Raw genomic sequence first — 22,742 nt, 5'->3', positions numbered from 1 at the left:
GAGGTGTGGTGAGTCCTCCCAGGCTCCAGGTGGGTGGGAGGTGTGATGAGTCCTCCCAGGCTCCAGATGGCTGGTCTAATGAGTCCTCCCAGTCTCCAAGTTGGGTGGGGGTGGGAGGTGTGGTGAGTCCTGCGAGACGCAATGGGGGAGGGAGGTCTGATGATCTACATCATGATCTTCCCAAGCACAGTAAGAATTCTCACAACACCAGGTTGTGAGAACCATTAATCCCGCCCCCCCCCAATAAATATGCCCCAAGCCCCCAACCCCAGAGCATCCCCTGGTCCTCCCGAGCTCCGGTTGGGGTGGGAGGTCTGATGAGTCCTCCCAGGCTCCAGGGGGACGCTGTCGGGATTTGAGCCGGAGGCCGAGTGCGGTGCTGCTCTTGGCGCGGCTCGCTGCTCCTCGGCAGCGCCACGGTGACCGCGGCGGCGGAGGTCACAATGGCTGAGAAGCGGGAGGGAGAGAAACCGAGCGTGGCCCGGGAGCCCGGGCGGAGGGAAGCGGGCTGAGGCAGAGGGAGGGAGAAGCCGGCCTGGGCAGCATGAGCTACCAGCCGCTACCCGACAGCGAGGAGAATGAATGGAGCGGGGAGCAGAGCGACAGCCCCTGCTGCAGAGACCCCCCAGCCGGTAAGGGGGAGTGGGGGCTGGGGGGACAGGAGGCGGGGAAGGGGTTAGGGGGGGAGAAAGGAGGAGTGGGAGGCTGGGGGCACGGTGGGAGGAGGTTATTCAGGGGTATTTGTGGGGGTGCCAGTGGGGGTCAGGGGCTGAGCTGGGGGGGGGGGTGCGTCAGAGGGCTTCAGGATGAAGGTCAGGTGTATCCAGAGATGGGTGTGGGGAGGTATCTTTGGCGGGGGGGGGTGACTGTGGAGGTTCAGGGGATGCCCTGGGGCATGTTTATTGTGGGGGGGGGAATTAATGGTTGTCAGTGGGGGTGTCACTGATGTTCAGGGGGTGATTTGGGGTGTGGATCAGTCAGGTGGTTATCCTGAGGGGGTTTTCAAGGGGGGGGGTGGGTATTGTGCAGGTATCTGTGGGGGTCAGAGGGTGAGTTAGGGATTAGAGGATTTCAGGGTGAAGATGAGGGGCGTATCCAGGGGTGGGTGTGGGGGAGGGTATTTCCAGAGTTTAGTATCCAGGGGTGGGTGCGTGGTGTCTATGGAGAGTCAGGGAGTTGTCTGGGTGTTGGGGGGGGCTGGGGCATGTCTGTGGAGGTCGGGGTCAAGGAGCAGTAATGGGTATTAGTGCTGTTCAGGGGCTGATTGGCCTGAGGCACAGAGGTGATTATGCTGGTGGTGGGAGGGGAGGGTTTCAGGGGTATTTGGGAAGGTGTTTATGTCAGGTTGGGGATGTCCTAGGGGCAGTGAGGGAGAGGGGAGTATCTGGGAGTCAGGAGATCATTGGAATGAGGGTCAGTGGGTGTCCTGAGGGATTCAGATTCTATCTCTGCGAGTGTCTATGACAGGTTGGGGGGTGAGGGGGCAGTCAGCGGGATTCAGGGGTATCTTTGGAGGGTGTCATTGATTTGATTTGACTTGTTATTGTCACATGTATTAAGATATAGTGAAAAGTATTGTTTCTTGCATGCTATACAGACAAAGCATCCCGTTCATAGAGAAGGAAAGAGAGAGTGTAGAATGTAGCGTTACAATCAGCTAGGGTGTAGAGAAAGATCAACTTAGTGCGCGGTAGGTCCATTCAAAAACGTGATGGCAGCAGGGAAGAAGCTGTTCTTGAATTGGTTGGTACACGTTCTCAGACATTTGTATCTTTTTCCCGCTGGAAGAAGGTGGAAGAGAGTATGTCCGGAGCGCGTGAGGTCTTTGTTTAAGCTGGCTGCTTTTCCAAGGCAGCAGGAAGGTGATCTAGGTGAGGGTTGTGGGATTGGGATGATCTGAGAGGGGCACGCGATAGGGCTGGATCTGAAGTTTTGGGGGGGTGGTGGGGAAGATCCAGGAGGTCATGGGAGGGGAGATTATGGTTTGGGCAGACCCTGAAGGGATCTGGGGAGAGTCAAGGTGCAGGGCTGGTGGTGGGATTCAAAGAGAGAGTCAAGAACCAGGGGTGTCTGGAGATTTTAATCGGCGGGGGGGTGGAATGGGGGGAGAGGTTGGTGTGATCAAGGAAGAGGGGGGGAGGGTTTAATGGTGACTGCAGAGCAATGGTTAGAATATTCCTCATTTAATAATGAAATGATAATGCATTTTATCATGGGCGGCACAGTGGTTAGCACTGTTGCATCACAGCACCAGGGACCTGGGTTCGATTCCTACCTCGGGTCACTGTCTGTGTGGAGTTTGCTTGTTCTCCCCATGCCTGCATGTGTTTGTTGCGGTTTCCTCCCACACACCAAAGATGTGCGGGTTGGATAGATTGGGCATGATAAATTGCCCCATTATGTCAGGGGGACTAGCTAGGGTAAATACGTAAGATTACAGGAATGGGGCCTGGGTGGGATTGTGGTGGGTGCAGACTCGATGGGCCAAATGGCCACCACCTGCACTGTAGGGGTTCTATATATAAGATTTTTAAATAAATATTTAAGAATAATTTTTCATTAACATTGAGACAGTTTAAAAACAGACAAATGTTATTTTATAATTTTTTAACACATTATTTAGTTTTATAAAGTTAAAAATCTGAACTGTGACCTAGCAAGAAAGAGTTGGTGCTTCAAACAGTGAGGTAAAACGGGCACTTTTGTACTCTGAAGTTAATTTCTTGTTCTTCTTGAATGGATCGTATATGGAATGTATGAAATTTGCTCCCCAGGTCTCCTATTGCAAGTGAGCGCTCTGTACCAGAACATGACATCTTAATTCATCTTAATTTTTCTGTTGCTCAGACCCGGAATGAGCTGGAGAAATAGTCAAACTTACTTTCTATACCGTTTACCAAGGTTGTAAATCTGAGTGTAAGGTGCCAAAATTGTGCTTTGTTTATGGAATCGCAGTGAGTCGTTGCCATTACTGATGAGTCTCACTTGACTTCTACACCTGAGCCACATCACCCACACTTGGGCATGTGATGTTTTTATGCTTTCAGTCAAGCTGCTCTGTTCTGCAAACCCATGTAGACTATTTACTTGCCTGTATTGTTGCTTTGGAGAAAGATAGTCTGTTTGTTGCAAGGTGAGGTTAATTCACCGGTGAAGAAGGAGAGTTGGCAAGTTGATCTCTCCAGTGCACAATGCAGGAATTGATGGCGCTTTTTAAGACTCAGCATGTTCACGATGGGCTGAATTTCCTGTGCTGTATCATTCTACGAAGGTACCTGAGGATTGCAATTTCAACATGCATTACAAGCTCTTGAGTAGAATTTGCAGCTCAACAACAGTGTTTTTGGCCCTTGTGCTAGTGTTTATGCTGCACATCAACCTTAAGTTAAAGTTTATTTATTAGTGTCACAAGTAGGCTTACATTAACACTGCAGTGAATTTACTGTGAAAATCCCCTAGTTGCCACACTCTGGCGTCTGTTTGGGTACACTGAGGGAAAATTTAGCATGGCCAATGCACCTAACCAGCACGTCTTTCAGACTGTGGGAGGAAACCGGAGCATACACGGAGAGAATGTGCAAACTCCACACAGACAGTGATCCAAACTGGGAATCAAACCCAGATCCCTGGCGCCAAAAGGCGTCAGTGCTAACCATTGTGCCACCGTGCCTTGTGGTTAATGCAAGAATCTCACTCGTAGACAAATATCCATGCCTCCAAATGAGCTGAGACCTTGACGTAATCCTTGACCTTTCATGATCACAGAATATTCCAAAGCAGTCTATAGCCAATGGAGTACTGTCTGGTCAGTGCTGCAGTATAAGAAGCCAGGTTACACACAGGGAACCCGTAAGCAGCAGCAGCTCTCATTTTGTGTTATTGATTGAGGCATAGATATTGGCCAGGACACTGGGGAGAACTTTCCAACTCTTCAAAGTAGTGCTGTGGGATCTTTTGTGTAAACTGAAAGGAGACGAGACCCTGCTTTCCTCATCCAAAAATGGCAGCTCCAACAATGCAATACTATTCTGGATTGTCAGCCTTGATCTTTGTGCTCAAGTCCTGGGGTCAGACTTGAACCCACAACCCTGTGTCTCATAGGTAAGGGTGCTATTAACTAAGCCATAGCTGACACAACATCAAGGATGGTATTGCACCCTTCAACAGAAAAAATATATGATTCATTTAGCATACATAGAATCCCTACAGTGCAGGAGGAGGCCATTCGGCCCATCGAGCCTGCACTGACAACAATCCAAACGTGGTCCTATCCCCATAACCCCACAAATTTACCCCGCTAATCCCTCTAACCTATGTATCCCGGGACACTAAGGGGCAATTTAGCATGGCCAATACACCTAATCCGCACATCTTTGGACTGTGGGAGGAAACAGGAGCACCCGGAGGACACCCATGCAGACATGTGCAGACTGCACAGTCCCTGACCTGAGCTGGCAATTAAACCCAGGTCCCTGGAGCTGTGAGGCAGCAGTACTAACCACTATGCCACTGTGCCACCCACTGCTACAGATCAGCTTTTTCCCTAACAGCCGCAAAACAGCCTTTCACCAGCATAAGTATCTCTGGCTAAGATGATGTGGAGGTGCTGGCATTGGACTTGGGTGGGCACAGTAAGAAGTCTCACAATACCAGGTTAAAGTCCAACAGGTTTATTTAGAATCATGAGCTTTCGGAGTCAATAAATGTACTGATGAAGGAGCAGCGCTCCGAAAGCTCGTGATTCCAAATGAACCTGTTGGACTTTAATCTGGTGTTGCAAGACTACTTACCAGGATAAGATGAACTAAGTAATTTATTGCCAAAGTGTATGATTGTATGGAAGCAGTAAAAATCAAATTTTAAACAGTTCTTGACAATAACAATTATTTTAAAACCCCTTAAACCAAACAGTTTTGTTGTCATGGGATACAGAGCAAAAGGCAGGAAAATAACATTGAGGTACAGATCAACTATGATCTAATTGAACAAAAACAGACTCAAGGGGCTGAAAGGCCTACTCCTGCTCCTATGTGAATAAGCAAAATAATTCCAGTAATTAGAGTAAGCACCCTAACTTTACAATCAAGTTCTTCAAACGATGTTGATGGTCTTGATTCAATAGTTCGATATGTGTTTTGTAAGTTGCAATGAAAATAACCTGTCGCTGCCTATCTTATCTTGCTTGATAAGTCTAAATCTGCTCGCCTTTTTTAAAAAATCAATTGCCTTTCCTCTTTCAGACAGTACTCGGGGCTGTTCAGAGTTGTTATGCAGTTGGATTCTGATCGTCCTTGCCTCTCTGTTGGTGGTCGTCACTTTTCCAATCACGGGATGGTTTGTTCTAAAGGTACGGAATCCAGAGTGGCAAACCTGACTTGTACTCTCTCCTTTTTCACATTGTGGCCCCTTCAGTGTGGAGATCCCGGTGTTGGACTGGGGTAAACACAGTTAGAAGTCTCTCAACACCAGGTTAAAGTCCAACAAGTTTATTTGGTAGCACAAGCCATTAGCTTTCGGAGTGCTGCCCCTTCCATCAGGTAGGTGCCACCGTGCCCCCACTGCTACAGATCAGCTCTTTCCCTAACAGCCTCCAAACAGCCTTTCACCAGGGAATGTAGCTCAGGCTAAGGTGATGTGGAGGTTACCTGATGGACCCACTTACCTGATGAAGGGACAGCGCTCTGAAAGCTAGTGGCTTGTGCTGCCGAATAAACCTGTTGGACTTTAATCTGGTGTTGTCAGGCCTCTTTGGTGGCAGAATCGGGAGTGTAGGAAGTCCTAGCTTACCAGTGAATTGGGCTAGATTTGGAAAAAATTCCGAGTGCTGACTCCTTTGACACCACGTAAGTGCACCATCAGGTTTGCCTATGCTACTGAAATTCTCATTAGCAGAGAAGAGTTTTCTTGAAATAGAATTATAAACGAGATAGATTCTCGATAAGCAAGGGGTGAACGGTTATTGGGGGCAGGCAGGTATGTGGCATTGAGGTTAAAATCAGATCAATCGGGATGTCGTTGAACAGTGGAGTAGGATGGAGGGGCTGAGTGGCCTACTTGTACTCCAAATGTTTTAACGTACAAGCTTGAGCACACTGCACTCAGTATGATCCCACAAACGGAACTGAAGCTTAATAAATCCTATACTGTTGGTTGCGGGAGGAATATTACTTTAGCCACTAGTGGAACTCCCTGCTCTTCGTTAATACTATGGGATCTTTTAACTTTGGCCACAACCGTTGAGTTGGGGGAGAAGGGGCTTAGCTGTAGGGATTTTTTGAGTAGTAGTGCAACATATCGCTCAAGTGCTGCAACTGGAGGGTCAGACTACATTTGAGGTCTGAAATGGGGCTTGAATGTAAACTGGAAGGCAACACTGACACTGGTAAAGTCAGCCACATGGTAGAGCCAGTCTGCCTGCCCTCCAGACAACTTTCAAAGAACAAAGAACAACACAGCACACAAAACGGGCCCTACAAGCCCGCACCACCCACTTTAACACTCAGAGTGCCTCATTCCAATCCTCCTCCTACCTCTTTTTCCTCTGCTCCAGTAACTCACCCGGCCACGTCTTCAGGAATTTGAATAACACCGGGAACTCTGGCGGCCCTTGTGACATTTTAGCTTGCAGCACGGTGGCACAGTGGTTAGCACTGCAGTCTCACAGCGCCAGGGACCCAGTTTCGATTCCGGTCTCGGGTCACCGTCTGTGCGGAGTTTGCACCTTCTCCCCGTGTCTCCGTGGGTTTCCTCCGGGTGCTCCAGTTTCCTCCTACAGTCCAAAGATGTGCAGGTTAGGTGGATTGGCCGTGCTAAATTGACACTAGTGTCGGGGGGAGGGGGTGGAAATTCCCAGGGAATAGGGCCTGGGTGGGATTGTGGCCGGTGCAGATTCATTGGGCCGAATGGCCTCCTCCTGCATTGTAGGGACTGTATGGTAGGGCCAGTCTTCCACCCTGCCTTCCTCCAGACAGCTTCCCTGTGCTCCGATAACCCACCCGGCCACATCTTCGGGTATTTAAATAACACCAGGAACTCCAGTGGCTGTTGTGACATTAGCTTGCAGAGTCTGTTGTTAATGCATTTAATTCTGCTTTGATTACGCGATAGTCCTGGGATTGAATATTGGACCCTGTGGAGCACTGCTCCACTTCCCCATGGAAAGCTCACCTCAGTGATTGAGGAAGAGTTTGAGTTGTAGGGGCTTTGCGGTGTGGGACGGAGGGGCCTGGTTCTCACTAACAGCTCACTGTTTCTGTTTGCAGTCGGTGCCCAAGTACGAGCGATTAGTCGTGTTCCGTTTAGGAAGGATCATTGGCAGCAAAGGCCCCGGAATGATCCTCTTGTTGCCTTTTGTTGATCAGTGGCAGAAGGTTGACCTCCGACCTAAAACTGTCACTACCGCACCGTTTGAGGTATGTGACCGCTTTAGCCCCGATTTCTAGAAGGTAAATCTGAGGCGTTAAGTTACGGTGGTGGCCTTAGGAAGCCACATGCCAAACATTTACTTCTGCTGGGAGTTGGGTAGAAAGAGGCCCATTGAACCTGCACCAATTACAATCCCATCCAGACCCTTTCCCCTGTAACTCCACATATTTACCCTGTTAACCCTCGCATCTTTGGACACTACGGGGCAATTTAGCATGGCCAATCCACCTAACCTGCTCATCGTTGAACTGGGAGGAAACCATGCATCTTACCCAGGCCCTCTCCTGGAACCCCACATATTTAAGCCGCTAATCTCCCTGACACTGAGGGGCAATTTAGCATGGCCAATCCACCTAACCCGCCCATCTTTGGAAGGTGGGAGGAAATTGGAGCACTCGGAGGAAACCCACGCAGGTATGGGGAGAATGTGCAGACTCCACATAGACAGTGACCCAAGCCAGGAATCGAACCTGGGTCCCTGTGAAAATAAATTGCAGAACTTTATTTTACTTGCACATTTCCACAATGGATGAAAATAAATTGCAGAACTTTATGTTGAGGCAGCAGTGCTAACAATTGTGTCACTGTGCGGAAGCTAAAATGAGGCTTTGAGTGATGCCCAAGGCTGTCTCTTGTTCTTAGGCAAGGAACTGCAGCGTGAGACATTTTTTAAAATGTGGAATTTAGCCCATTGTCCTTGTTCCCAGTGTCTTAATTTGTTTTTCTGTTGCGTGTGTGGTAAAGTTCTCTTCATTTTCTGGGTGTTTTCTTGGTGCATAGGATCAACTCTCTGGCTCTCGCCATGCTCCCACAATCTTGACCTGTGGCGACCTTGATACGAGGGTCTTGCTGCCTTACGCTGTTGTCCCTTTTTGGCTGAGGTCTGAGTGTCAGTAAGTTTGACTGCCGATGGTGCTCCTGGTGAACTGCCCAGGAGAATGGTAATCCTTGAACAAGAGTAGGATTGGCTGTGTTTTAATGCTTGGCACTGCTGAGCAGTTCCAGCTTAGAAACGCTACAATACAGAAAGAGGCCATTCAGCCCATTGAGTCTCTGCACCGTCCACAATCCCACCCAAGCCCTACCCCCATATCCACACATATTTTACCCACTAATCCTCTAACCTATGCATCTATGGTCAATTTAGCATGGCCAATCAACCTAACCCGCACATCGTTGGACTGTGGGAGGAAACTGGAGCTCACGGACAAAACCCATGCAGACATGAGGAGAATGTGCAAACTCCACACAAACAGTGACCCAAGTTGGGAATCGAACCCAGGTCCCTGGAGCTGTGAAGCAGTAGTGCTAGCTACTGTGCCGCCCTTCTAGGTGAACTTTTCATTGCTCAGTTCTTTATCAGAAACCAGCATTTTCCTGCACTGCCTCTACAACTCGGGCGATGGCATAGTGGTTAGCACTGCTGCCTCAAAGCACCAGGGGCCCGGGTTCAGTTCCCAGCTTGGGTCACTGTCTTTGTGGAGTCTGCACGTTATCCCTGTGTCTGCGTGGGTTTCCTCTGGGTGCTCCGCTTTCTTCCCGTAGTCCAAAAGAAGTGCTGGTTAGAGTGCATTGACCCGAACAGAAGTGTGGCGACTAGGGGAATTTCACAGTTACTTCACCGCAGTGTTAATGTTAGCCTTACTTGTGACTGATAAATAAATGAATAAATAATAGAGCCAATGTTTTGATCTGGATGAAAGCATCTCTCTCCACAGTTGCTGTCAGACCCACTGAGAGTTTCCAGCATTTTCTATTTTTGTTTCAGATTCCAGTATCCTCAATATTTTACTTCTGCTATAAGTAGACTTTTTGTTTTCTGTGTGCAGTTAATTATGTTCGTCACGTGTGCCTAGTTCAGATCGTATGCAAACAAGTAGCCTGGTGTGTGATAAACACCTGAACAGCAGCCCAGATATAAGTTCCCAAAGAGAGAATGCTGGAAAATCTCAGCAGGCCAGGAGAGAAAAGAGCTGACGTTTCGAGTCCAGATGACCCTTTGTCAAAGCTTTGTCAGATTTAAATTGTTTAATTTAATTTAGTTGGTCCTAACCCCACTTATTTACCCTGCTAATCTGCCTGACGCTAAGGGGCAATTTTACTATGGCCAATCAACCTAATCTTTGGACTGTGGGAGGAAACTGGAGCACCTGGAGGAAACCCATGCAGACACGGGGAGAACATGCAAACTCCACACGACAGTGATCTGAGGCCAGTATGGAACCCGGTCCCTGGTACTATGAGGGAGCAGTGCTAACCACAGTGCCACTCCAAGGAGGAGTCTTTACTCCTCTTCTGGCAGCATTGACTCATCGCCTGGGATCACAGTTTCTCGGGGACCTGGAGTGACTAAGCGTATCTTCTATGGCATTGCTGATGATAAGTCAGAGACTAAACTATTTTATAAGGAGTGAAGCATTCTAACCATCTTACAGACCGTGTTGAGAATGCCATAGAACGCTGGAAAAACTCAGCAAATCTGACAGCATTTGTAGGCAGAGAACACTTGGAGTTCATTTAACTTTCCAATGGAATTTTGCTTTAGTACTGATGCTTTTTTTGCTGTTTGATCTGTCTCTTTAAGGCCGCAAAGTTCTGTATCTCTCAGATTAATTGCAGGCACAAGGCTTCCTGAACTCAATAACAGATTGTTTGTAAACCCTTGCAGCCTTGTCCCCGAGGCCTAAAGACACCCCAAGGAAATGACTTGCTTTTTATAGAATCCCTGCAGGGCAGAAGGGGGCTGTTCCTTCTGGGTGGCACAGTGGTTAGCACTGCTGCCTCACAGTGTCAGGGAACCGGGTTCAATTCCTGGCTTGGGTTACTGTCTGTGTGGAGTCTGCATGTTTTCCCTGTGTCTGCATGGGTTTCTTCTGGGTGCTCTGGTTTCCTCCCACAGCCTGAAAGACATGCTGGTTAGGGTGCATTGGCTAAATTCTCCCTCAGTGTACCCGTGTGAAGTGCCAGAGTGTGGTGAACAGGGGATTTTCACAGTGACTTCATCGCAGCATTAATGTAAGCCTACTTGTAACACTAATAAATAAACTTTAAAACTTTAAAAACTATTTAGCCTATCAAGACTGCACCGACCACAGTCTTACCCAGGCCCCATCACAGCAACTCCATGCATTTGCCCTGTTAGTCCTCCTGACATGGGCAATTTAGCATGACCAGTCCATCTAACTTGCTCTTCTTTGGGTATGTGCGGCCTGCAATGTTGTGTTCAAGGCAAAGTGTGATAATTGGGTCAAATATTTTGCTTATGTATTGGGATGTTGCCAAATATTACTTGATATTACTTGTTATTGTTCTGTATGAAAAGGCCCATAAAACACAGCATTATTCTTCTGTCAGACTGAAGGTGTACAGCCCTTAAAGCCTCCATAGTCTAATTGCTGTTAACTAAACATAACAAATGAAATAGGAGCCAACGTGGGTGTGTGGAGTTTGCATGTTCCCCCTGTGTCTGCGTGAGTTTCCTCCGGGTGCTCGGGTTTCCGCCCACACTCCAAAAGATATGCAAGTTACGTGGATTGGCCATGCTAAATTCCCCCATAGTGTCGGGGGATTAGTGAGGTAACTAGGTGGGGTTACGGGGATATGGCCTGGGTAAAATGTTCTGTCAGAGAGTTGATGCCGCCTCGGAGGGCCGAATGGCCTCCTCCTGCACTGTAGAGATTCTATGATTCAAAGAAGACAACAGAGCCTTGTAAGCCTGCTCCACCATCCAATAAAACCATTCTTTAAATCTTTTAACTCGAGTCCAAAAATCAGCCAACTTCAGCCTTGAGTATGCTGAATGATTAGACTTCCACAGCTCTCCTGCGTGAAGACTTCCACAGCTCTCCTGGGTGAAGACTTCCACAAGCTTCCAACCAAAGAGCTTCTCCTCGCTTCTGTCCAAAATGGCTCACCTCTTACCCTTGGTCTGTGACTCCCTCATCCTGGGCAATTGAGCCAGAGGGAAACAACCTTTTAGCATTGACCCTGTCTCAACATTCTGAGAATTTTGGATGTTCAAGAGTCAACAAGTTTTGCTGTAACCCTCAGCACCATTTGCTGGAAAGTGAGATAAAAACGAGAGGCTGGTGCAGACCACGGGTGCATGGCCTTTTTCCGCACTGTAACTTTTCTATGGCAAGCACTCCTCGTTCTCCTAAATTCACGTGTTTGTGGGGCTGTTCTATTCAATCTGTTGTTAAATTAATCAATTAAAACGCTGCAAGTAGCGAATTCCTTGATAACTGCTCTTTCAAATCATAGAACCCCACAAAAGGTCGTGAACGGAGCCCAGCCCATCACACAAACCAGCCTCCCATCCATTGACTCTGTCTGCACTTCCCGCTACCTTGGAAAAACAGCCAGCATAATTAAGGACCTGCACACCCCAGACATTCTCTCTTCCATCAGAGAAAAGATACACAAATCTGAGGTCACGTACCAACCGACTTGAGAACAGTTTCTTCCCTGCTGCCATCAGACTTTTGAATGGACCTACCTTGCATTAAGTTGATCTTTCTCTACACCCTCGCTATGACTGTAACACTACATTCTTCACTCTCTCATTTCCTTACCTATGAACGGTATGCTTTGCCTGTATGGCGTGCAAGAAACAATACTTTTCACTGTATACTAATACATGTGACAATAATAAATCAAATAAAGTGCAGAAGTAGGCCATCTGGCCCATCAAGTCTGCCCTGAGCACAATCCCACTCAGGCCCCATCCCCACATCCTTACCCTATCAGCCCCTCTGACACTAAGGGGCAATTTAGCATGGCCAATCCAACTAACCCGCACATCTTTGACTGTGGGAGGAAACTGGAGCACCTGGAGGAAACCATGCAGGCATGGGGAGAATGTGCAAACTCCACGCAGACAGTGACCTGAGTCTGGAATCGAATCCGGGTCCCAGGCGCTGTGAGGCAGCAGTGCTTATCACTCTGCCAGTGGAATATGCCATTTTGAAATGTAGCAGAAATGCGTACCAGGAGAAAATTGTGTACCAGGTGAACCTTTCATTTTAATAACAAAATAGATATGGAATTGCAAATTTTTCTCATCGCTCCATAATTAGAAATAAAACCATCCAATGTCACAGTACATCTCGCGTAAGGAACGTTAAACTTTCATCTTGTTCGTACAGGCAGCAAGTAAAGATGGAGCGTTGATTGCGATGAATGCAGAGATCCGCTACCAAATCTGGAACCCGGTCCGATCTGTGGCAGTAATGGAGGATACAGACAGTGCCACAGCATTCACTGCCCAGAATATCTTGGTATACTTGCTGCAGAAGAAATCACTGGCCAAAATCCAGACAGACAAGAGTAAAATTGAACAGCAGGTCGTGGTGAGTATGGTGTCCCTTTTCGTTTAGCTGTTGTGCCAACCACTGATAACAGGGCCACCTAGGTTGCGGTCCTGCCGGTTTGCAGCTCATTCTATCACTCTGTCTACATTGTTAGAAAGTTTAAAGTTTATTTAGTGTCACAAGTAGGCTTACGTTAACACTGCAGTGAAGTTGCTGTGAAAATCCCCTAGTCGCCACACTCTAGCGCCTGTTCGGGTACGCTGAGGGAGAATTTAGCATGGCCTATGCACCTAACCAGCATGTCTTTCGGACTGTGGGAGGAAACTGGAGCACCAGGAGGAAACCCATACAGACACAAGGGAGAGCGTGCAGATCCCACATAGTCACCCAAGCCAGGAATTGGCATGATGGCACAGTGGTTAGCACTGTTGCCTCACAGTGCCAGGGACCTAGGTGTTCAGTTCCTGCCTTGGGTCACTGTCTGTGTGGAGTTCTCCCCTTCTTGCATGGGTTTTCTTCAGGTACTCTGGTTTCCTCCCACAGTCCGAAGATGTTAGGTGGATTAGCCATGCTAAAATGCCCCTTAGTGTCAGGATGATGTAACTAGGGTAAATACATGGGGTTACGGGGATAGGGCCTGGCTGGAATTGTGGTTGGTGCAGACTCGATGTGTCTAGTGGTCTCCTTCTGCACTGTATGATTCTATGAACCCCCGTCCCTTGTGCTCTGAGGCAGCAGTACTAACCATTGTGCCATGAAATGGTGATCTTTATATCCAAACAGCACAGTGGCAAAGCAATGTAAATTATAGAGCACAAAATGAGGCCCTTCAGCCCATCGTATCTGCATCTGACATCAAGCACCTATCTGATCTGATCCCATTTTCCAGCCCTTGCTTCGTAGACTTGTATGCTGTGGTGTTACAAGTGCTTGTCTTTCCCCCTCCATACCACCCTTTCAGGCAGAGTGTTCTGGCGAAATCTAAGAAATTTGAATTGGAGGAGTGTTGTGACCCTGGTGGGTTATAGGGCTGAAGGAGATTAGGGAATGCCAGCTTTAATGTACAGAACTGGGTGAACCGTCAGTTAACACAGGGTGTCATAGAATCTCTAAGATGCAGAGGGAGGCCATTCGGACCATCGAGCCTACGCTGACTCCACAGCAAAGCATCTGACTCAGGCCATATCGCCATATCACCATAACCCCATGTATTTATTTCTCTAATCTACCTAACCTGCACATCTTTGGACACTGAGGGGCAATTTAGCATGCCCAATCCACCTAACCCACACATCTTTGGATCGCGGGAAGAAACTGAAGCATGTGAAGGAAACTCAGGCAGAATGTGCAGTCTCCGCACAGACAGTGGCCTGTGACTGGAATTGAATCTGGGTCCCTGGCTGTGAGGCAGCAGTGCTAACCACTGTGCCACAAAATTGTGCTGAGGAAGATAGGAAGCGAAGGAGAAGGTAACTTAATATGGACGTGTGTTTATTGTGAGAGTCTATAAATCATGAACACCCGGGGTTTTGAATGCTGTAAGTTGATTTTGGTTTGACTCATTTTCCCGTGCAGCCTGAGGTTAACCGCAAGACCAGACACTGGGGTCTGGAAGTACAGCAGATTGACCTGATGATGCACAAGGTAATAAAACAACCAGAGAATGTTCTTCAAGTGGAATCTCCCTCTGGCAATCGGTTGAACAAGCTTCCTGCCCCGTTACGGAAGTTAGCCGCACAAATTCTGCAAAACAAAAGCCCTCAGCAACTGGACCAGCCTTCTATGCACTCTAGTGATAGTGAAGGTGAGCCAGAGTTCCGATTGGAAGTGTGTGCTTAATGCAGCTTCTCACACACACACACACACACACACACCCCACCGAGGCGTCGTGGAGCCCTGCCCAAGCTTTTGGCCTGTGCAGGCACTCCAGTAGCCAGCTACAGAATTTAAACCTCCATTCCCATTCCTTCATTTGTATTTCAGTTTGCCTGAGCTCGCAGAGTTTGGTGTCCTCATGTACTATTTACTCACCTGATGAAGGGGCAGCGCTCCGAAAGCTAGTGGCTTGTGCTACCAAATAAACCTGTTGGACTTTGATCTGGTGTTGAGACTTCTTACTGTACTATTTATCCACCAGTGACTGAAAGTTCAAACTGTATTAGTGTCACAAGCAGGCTTACATTAACACTGCAATGAAGTTACTGTGAAAATTCCCTAGTCACCACACTTCAGCGCCTGTTTGGGTATACTACGAGAGAATTTAGCACGGCCAATGCATCTAACCAGCATGTCTTTCGGACCGGGAGGAAACCCACACAGACACAGGGGAAAATGTGCAGACTCCATACAGAGTGTGACCCAAGCTGGGAACCGAACCCGGGTCCCTGGCACTGTGAGGCAGCAGTGCTAACCCACTGTGCTGCCATGCCACGCCACGATATGCAGCCCTGTCCAAGACACTACAGTTACTGAGCTCAAACAGGACAGGACAGAGAACAGTAGATGTAAGCACAAATCCTGGGCCACAGACACAAGGGTTCTAATTTAAACAAGGATATTTAAACCCCCAAAGACAATGTCCAGCCAGTGTTTCTGAGATATGGGACTGCTTCCAGCCTTGGCTAGTAAACAGGAATATAAACCTCGAACAAGTTTGCCTTTCCTGACCACTGAGGCCAGTCTTATTACCATGTCTGGCTCCTTGACTGTGGGATTTTTATTCATTCATTCATTCATTCATTCATTCATTCGTGGGACAAGGACGTCGTTGGCTGGGCCAACACCCCTAGTTGCCCCTTGAGGAGGTGGTGGTGAGCTGCCTTCTTGAATTGCTGCAGTCCATATGCTGTGGATTGACCCACAATGCCGTTAGGGAGGGACTTTCAGGGTTTTGACCCAGCAACTGCGAAGGAACGGCCGATATATTTTCACATCAGGGTGGTGGGTGGCTTGGAGGGGACCTTGTGGGTGGTGGTGTTCCCATGTGTCTGCTGCCCTTGTCCTTCTAGGTGGAAGTAGTTGTGAGTTTGGATGGTGTTGTCCAAGAAGCTTGGGATTAATTACATGGGACTAGTGCCTGTGACACCAACAGCTCTTAATTACACAGCACCTTCAGTGTAGCAGAGATTCACGGGACTGTTGATAGACAAAACATGGCAACTCATAAACCACACCAGGAGATATTGGGACTGCTGACCAGAAGCCGAGATTAGTTTTAAGAAGTGATTGAAAGGAGGTGAGAGAGGTTGAGGGAGGGAATTTTAGAGCTTGGGCTTAAGTATCTGAAAGAAAATAGTCATACAGTGCAGAAAAGGTCCTTCAGCCCATTGAGTCTGCACCGACAAGATCTATCACCTAAAGCCGTGCTAGTCTCATTTTCCTTCACTTATACCATAATCCTTGAATGTTATATTTCAAGTGCTCATACAAATTTTTATTTAAAGGTTGTAAGGTTTCTGGCTCCACTACCTTCCCAGGCAGCGTGTTCCAGATTTCCACCATCCTCTGGGTGAAAAAGTTGTTTTCTCAAATCCCCTCTGAACTTTTTGCCCCTTACCCTAAAACAAGTCCCTACTCATCCTGTCCATATCCCTCATAATCTTATCCACCTCAATCATGTCACCCCCCTCAGCCCTCTCTGCTGTAGAGAAAACAATCCAAGCCTAGCCAGTCTCTCCTTATAGATCAAATGGTCCATCCCAGGAAACATCCTGGTGAATCTCCTCTAGTGCTATTGCTAGTGAGCTGACCAGAACCCCACACAGTACTCCAGCTGTGGTCCAACCTGACCTCCTTGCTTTTAAACTCTTTTAAAGCTTTAAAGTTTATTTATTAGTGTCACAAGTAGGCTTACATTAACAGGGCAATGAAGTTACTGTGAGAATCCCCCAGTCGCCACACTCCGGTGCCTGTTCAGGTACACTGAGGGAGAGTTTAGCACGGCCAATTCACCCTAACCAGCACGCCTTTCGGGCTGTGGGAGGAAACCAAATCACCTGCAGGAAACCCACACAGACACGGGGAGAATGTGCAGACTCCACACAGACAGTGACTCAAGCCAGGAGTTGAACCCGGATCCTTGGCGCTGAGAGACAGCAGTGCTAACCGCTGTGCCACCGTAAGTTCGTAAACTCAGTGCCGCGACTGATGAAAGCAAGTGTCCCACATACTTCTTTCTATTTATTTGTGGGACATGGGTGTCGCTGGCTGACCAGCAGTTATTGCCCATTCCCTAGTTGCCCGAGGCTAGTTGAGAGTCAACCACGTTGCTGTAGCTCTGGAATCACACGTAGGCCAGACCAGGTAAGGTCGGCAGATTTCCTTCCCTAAAGGACATTAGTGAATATATTTCCTCAGCAAAGCTCCAAGAATATTGAGGATGCAGAGACCTTGGATGGGTAGGGAGCTGGGGGAGGCCCTGTGTGTGTGTCCGTGTCCGGGGGGGTGGGCACGGAGAGAATTGAACAGAAGAATTTTAAGTTGAGGCATTGCTGGACTAAAAGCCTATGTAGATCAATGAGTGAGTTCAGGGGTGAACAGGGCTTCAGAGTTAGGCTTAGGACAGCAGAGATTTGTAAATTAAATTCTCCCTTCACCAGACGGGCAATCTCTCTGAAATGCTATTGGATTTCCTTACAGATAGCAGTCAGACCTCGTCTGGGGAGACTGTGTCTGACCAGTCTGACAGCGACCATGCCAATCCAGACTGGATACTTTCCAAAGTCAGGGCCTTCCTTTCGGAGGACCTTGTGAAGCAGATTGGAGCCTGTTACCTTTTCACCGTTAACCAGAAGAATGGAGCTCAGAATTTATATTATCTGGACCTCAGCAGCGGTGAGCCCAATGTTTCTTCGTTTGTGTTGTTTAATGCGGTTTTGTGTGAAGATAATACTGTAATTGCTTTGTATTGAAAGAATGAGATTGTGTTTGTATGCACCGGTGTAATTGGAGTCACTGGTTGGAACACACCAGTAACTGCAGCTCTGCCTCTGGTTAAACTGTTAATCAGTCACTTGACAAAGTTTACATTTATTTATTAGTGCTGCAAGTCAGCTTACATTAACGCTGCAATGAAGTTACTGTGGAAATCTCCCAGTCGCCACACTCTGGTGCCTGTTTGGGTACGCTGAGGGAGAATTTAGCACCACCAATGCACCTAACCAGCACACCTTTCGGACTGTGGGAGGAAATTGGAGCACCCAGAGGAGACCCAGGTAGACACAGGAAGAACGTGCAGACTCCACACAGCTGGTGACCCAAGCCGGGAATCGAACCCGGGTCCCTGGCACTGTGAGGCAGCAGTGCTCATCACTGTGCCACAGTACCCTCCGTAACAAGCTGAATTCAGAAATGCATTCCCTTCCCTCCTGTGCTGTTGCTGTTGGGCTGCAGCTTTCTGACGACAGAATAGCTACTGTATAAAGCCTGGGATCTCAGGCCTTGTATCATATTAATTTGCATTAAATGTTTTGTCGCGAGGTGTTGCTGTAAGAAGAGATGCACTGTTGATTTTGTTTGGCACCCATCTAGACAGATACGAATCGCCGTTCACAATAGGCAGAGTCCTGACCTTACTCAACCTGCAAAACCCAGAGCATAATGTCTAACATTAGGTGAGATTTCACAGAGCCTACTCCTGCTCCTAGTTCTTACTATAGAATCCCTACAGTGCAGCAGGAGGCCATTTGGCCCTTTGAGTCTGCACCGGCCACAATCCCAACCTGGCCCTAATGCCATGCATTTACTCTTGTTAGTCCACCTGACACTAAAGATCAATTTATCATGGTCAGTCCACCTATCCTGCACATCTTTGGACTATGGGAGGAAACCCTCTCGGAAAATGTGCAGACTCCAGACAGACAGTGACCCAAGCCGGGAATCGAACCCGGGTTCCTGGCGCTGTGAGGCAGCAGTGCTAACCACTGTGCCGGCCTATCACAAGTGTTACACTAACAACCAATTTCAGTTGATCAGTCAGGCTCGCAGTGTGGTTCAGTTACCCTTGCTAGAAGCTACGTGCATCTTCCTATGCAGGGACGTGTTCTCTGCAGACGAAAGGAGCATGTCTGGTTATTGTGAATTGCTAACATTTAAAGCAGAGCGGCACTAGTTCCTGGCTGTGCTCTCCATGGCAAAGCTTGGTCCAGTCAGCATGAGGCATGAATTTGAAATTTGGTATTCTTGCATCTGTCCTGATGAGTCCCAGATTAAAAGCTTCGACAGCATATCTCAAGAATTTTGTGCTGAATTTTAGGATACGATTGTGAAGTGGTACCAATTCAGGAAGACCCACGATCAATGCTGTCGTCACCACCTGAGTTTACCTAGGGTTTTCAGCAAAAAGTAGGACCATTGCTAGATTAATCACATCCTGAAAACCATTTAAATAAAAATACAGACAATAACGTGAAACTAAACACTTTTTTGTAAGATAATTAGATTTCGGGGAACATATGACAACATGCTAGAGGATCAACTACAAGTTGAGTTAGACTTCCTTCTGAAGATTGGATCTCAGTCTGGCCTTTATATGTGAAACAGAAAGAAATCCCACAACAGCAGGTTTATTTATAGCAAAAGCTGAGAGTTCTCAGCCACCAGACAAAGGGACAGCCTATCCAGAAAGCTTGTGGGTTTTGCTACAAATAAACTTGTTTGGACTTTAAGCTGGTGTTGTGGGATTTCTTTCTGTTTTACCCCAGTCCAATGCTGGCATCTCTACATCGTGACTTTATATGTGACCAGAGGATGCCTGATACTTCCTGCTGGTCGGTGATGGCGTAGTGGTATTATCGCTAGACTATTAATCCAGAAACTCAGCTAATGTTCTGGGGACCCGGGTTCAAATCCCGCCATGGCAGGTGGTGGAATTTGAATTTGATAAAAAAAATCTGGAATTAGGAATCCAGTGATGACCATGAAACCAATGTCGATTGTTGGGAAAACCCACCTGGTTAAGTGGTTAGCACTGCTGCCTCTTCTCAGCAGGTACCTGGGTTCAATTCCCAGCTTGGGTCACTGTGGTGTGGGTCTGCACGTTCTCCCTGTGTCTGCATGGGTTTCCTCCGGGTGCTCCAGTTTCCTCCCACAGTCCGAAAGATGTGCTGGTTAGGGTGCATTGGCTGTGCTAAATTCTCCTCAGTGTACCCAAACAGGTGCCGGAGTGTGGCAACTAGGGGATTTTCACAGTAACTTCACTGCAGTGTTAATGTAAGCCTACTTGTGAGACTAGTAAATAAATTTTAAACTAACGTCCTTAAGGGAAAGAAATCTGCCGTCCTTACCTGGTCTGGCCTACATGTGACTCCAGAGTCACAGCAATGTGGTTGACTCTCAACTGCCCTCTGAAATGGCCTAGCAAACCACCTTCTCACAGACAACTACATTCAAGATAAGAGCAGGAGGAGGCCATTTGGCCCTTCGAGCCTGCTGTGCCATTCATTATGATCATGACTGATGGTCCAACTCAATCCTAATCCTGCTTTCTCCCCATAACCTTTGATCCCATTCACCCCAATGCTATATCCAGCGATCTATTGAATACATTCAATGTTTTTTCATAGACTACTTCTTGTGGTAATGAATCCTAACCTAGTCAATCTCTGCTCATACATCAGTCCCGTCATCTCCAGGATCAGCCTGGTAAACCTTTGCTACACCCCCTCAAGAGCAAGAACATCCTTCCTCAGAAAAGGAGACCAAAACTGCACACAATACTCTAGGTGGCCTCATCAAGGCCCTGTGTAATTGGGGCAACAAATGCCAGCTTAGCCAATGACAAATGAATTTTAAAATAATTCTCCAGTTTAAAGAAAAACTTTACGAAGCAAGTTGTTGAGGTTGGTTATTGGCTATGTATAATCACCTCTCGTTAACTTTCAGGTTCTGGTCAGGCAGGCTATGGGATGCCTAAACGAGACCCCGATGTCACCCTGGAGGTATCCGAAGACACCATGCAGGCCCTGTTCTCGGGGTACCTGAAACCCTTCTCTGCCTACATGAGTGGACGGATCCGCGTACAGGGCGACTTGAAACTTGCGATGAAGCTGGAGGATCTTATCAAGAAACTGAATCCATGATGCAACGGAAATGTGATCACACTCTCGCCTCAGTCACAGACCTCAGTTCCTCGTTCTGTGTTTTATTTATTTTTATTCTGTTATTTTCTCAAAGGTGCTATATTAACTTATTGTTTATAGTTTTTAATGGATTAATAATGTAGTCCTTGAAAGGGGGGAGGGTAAAAAATAATAAATTTGTAATACTAGACCACAGTGCTTTAATTCTGACTCTCAGGTACTAGACTCCAGTTAGCTTTACTGTTCTGTCCTCTGTCTCTCTCCTGTGCTTGTTATGTAGTGTTGGAAGAGTGTTGGAGGCAGGTAACTTTCAAAGGAATTGGACCTGCACTAAGAGAAGATTGGCAGGGGAGCATGGTGGGACCCATTGAATAGCTATTTGAGAGAGAGCTGACATTGGCGTGAATTGTAGTGCAATACATCAGTGTTGCAACTGGAAGTTCAGACTACGCTGTGTTTGAGAGCTGAAATGGGGCTTGAATGTAAGCCAGAAGGCCACGTGGTAGGGCCAGTTTTCCACCCTGCCTGCTCCCCAGACAGCTTCCCTGTGCTCCAATAACCCACCGGGTCACATCGTCAGGAATTTGAGTAACACCAGGAACTCCGGTGGCTGTTGTGACATTTTAGCTTGCAGCACGGTGGTTAGCACTGCTGCTTCACAGCGCCAGGGACCCAGGTTCTCCAATCAGATAGCTCTTTGAGAGAGAAAGAGAGAGCTGGCATTGGCGTGATGGGCCGAATGGCCATTTGCTGTGCTGCGTGATGCTGCTGTTCCGGCTCTAGCTATGTGTGTTGACTGTGCCGTGGGTTCGTGAATCTGGCCACTGGCTAAAGGAGCAGGTTGCAGCCTTTAAGTGCAGGGCAGCTGAGGAAGACCAGCCTGACCAGTGCAGACACAAGGTCTAATTCCCCGCTGCCCATGAAAGTGTGCACGGGCAGTGACTCAAATTTGAGGCAGGCTCGGATGAGTTGGCAGGAGAGTTTTAGTCCCTTTATTTAAAATAAGTGGGAAAATATTTTTATTGGAACAATTGTTGCCGTCGCGATACCAATGGTGGAGATGAACCAGCACCTCGAACAGATGAATATTGTCATTGCTGTTTGCCGGGGTCACCCCAATTCCTACCTTAACAGTGATTACACTTCAGAAGTAATTCATTGACTGTAAAGTGCTTTGGGATGATCGGAGGCCATTAAAGGCGCTATATAAATATAAGAAATAATCTCTTTTTAAGGCAGAAGGTTGGAATACAAGAATTTAGATTGGTGTGGGCATGCTTGGTAACTTCTAATGTTTTGAACAAGATCAGAATCTATTTAGAATTGAAGCAATGGATAGAAGGGAGTGGAATTTAGATTGAGATTGTTGTAAAAATGTAATCAAGGCTTAATTGTGATTCCTTTCTTAATTTATTTGCTGCACTTTGAACCTCCAAGATAGAAAATTTCTGTACTGAGATCAAAATAAATTGTCTCTGTTTGTATTTTGGAGTCTGTGCTGTTGTAATTAGTTCCACGCTTTCCGAATATCCAGTCTATCTTCAATATCATGGTGGCCCAGTGGTTAGCGCTGCTGCCTCACAGCGCCAGGGACCCGGGTTCGATTCCCGGCTTGGGTCACTGTCTGTGCAGAGTCTGCACCTTCTCCCCGTGCCTGCGTGGGTTTCCTTCGGGTGCTCCGGTTTCCTTCCACACCCCAAAGATGTGCAGGTTAGGTTGATTGGTCATGATAAATTGTCCCTTAGTGTCAGGGGGATTAGAAGGGTAAATATGTGAGGTTACTGGGATGGGACCTGGGTGGGATTGTTGCTGATGCAGACGCAATGGACCAAATGGCCTCCTTCTGCAATGATCACACCCATTTCCTATATTGGCCGCATTTTTTTTTCTCATTTATTATTTCATGGGATGTGGGTGCGTCAACATT

The 22,742-nt window shown here is 47.5% G+C and overlaps 1 protein-coding gene across 2 annotated transcripts; it reads left to right on the top strand.

Annotated features, from left to right (window-relative positions):
* The first annotated feature begins 390 nt into the window (after positions 1 to 390).
* stoml1 (stomatin (EPB72)-like 1) lies at positions 391 to 22,299 on the top strand. 2 transcript variants are annotated; one of them, XM_080216199.1, is made up of 7 exons: positions 407 to 632; positions 5,241 to 5,347; positions 7,263 to 7,412; positions 12,573 to 12,776; positions 14,313 to 14,541; positions 17,376 to 17,570; positions 20,619 to 22,299. In XM_080216199.1, exons 1-7 carry the CDS (start codon positions 545 to 547, stop codon positions 20,813 to 20,815), a joined length of 1,170 nt encoding a protein of 389 aa, XP_080072325.1. In that variant the 5' UTR covers positions 407 to 544; the 3' UTR covers positions 20,816 to 22,299. The 2 variants fall into 2 exon arrangements, with proteins under 2 accessions (XP_080072326.1, XP_080072325.1); XM_080216200.1 differs by lacking the exon at positions 7,263 to 7,412 and having other exon boundaries at positions 391 to 632.
* The last annotated feature ends 443 nt before the right edge of the window (positions 22,300 to 22,742 follow it).

Source organism: Carcharhinus amblyrhynchos, chromosome 32, assembly GCF_965287045.1.
Source record: "Carcharhinus amblyrhynchos chromosome 32, sCarAmb.v2.hapA, whole genome shotgun sequence".
NCBI lineage: Eukaryota > Metazoa > Chordata > Chondrichthyes > Carcharhiniformes > Carcharhinidae > Carcharhinus > Carcharhinus amblyrhynchos.
This window is presented reverse-complemented; position numbering and strand designations above follow the sequence as displayed.

Coding starts and splice junctions, on each gene's coding strand:
- stoml1 (XM_080216199.1), top strand. CDS start 545: ATGAGCTACCAGCCGCTACCCGACAGCGAGGAGAATGAATGGAGCGGG. Junction 5,348..7,262: donor CGGGATGGTTTGTTCTAAAG/GTACGGAATCCA, acceptor TTCTGTTTGCAG/TCGGTGCCCAAGTACGAGCG. Junction 12,777..14,312: donor AAATTGAACAGCAGGTCGTG/GTGAGTATGGTG, acceptor TTTCCCGTGCAG/CCTGAGGTTAACCGCAAGAC.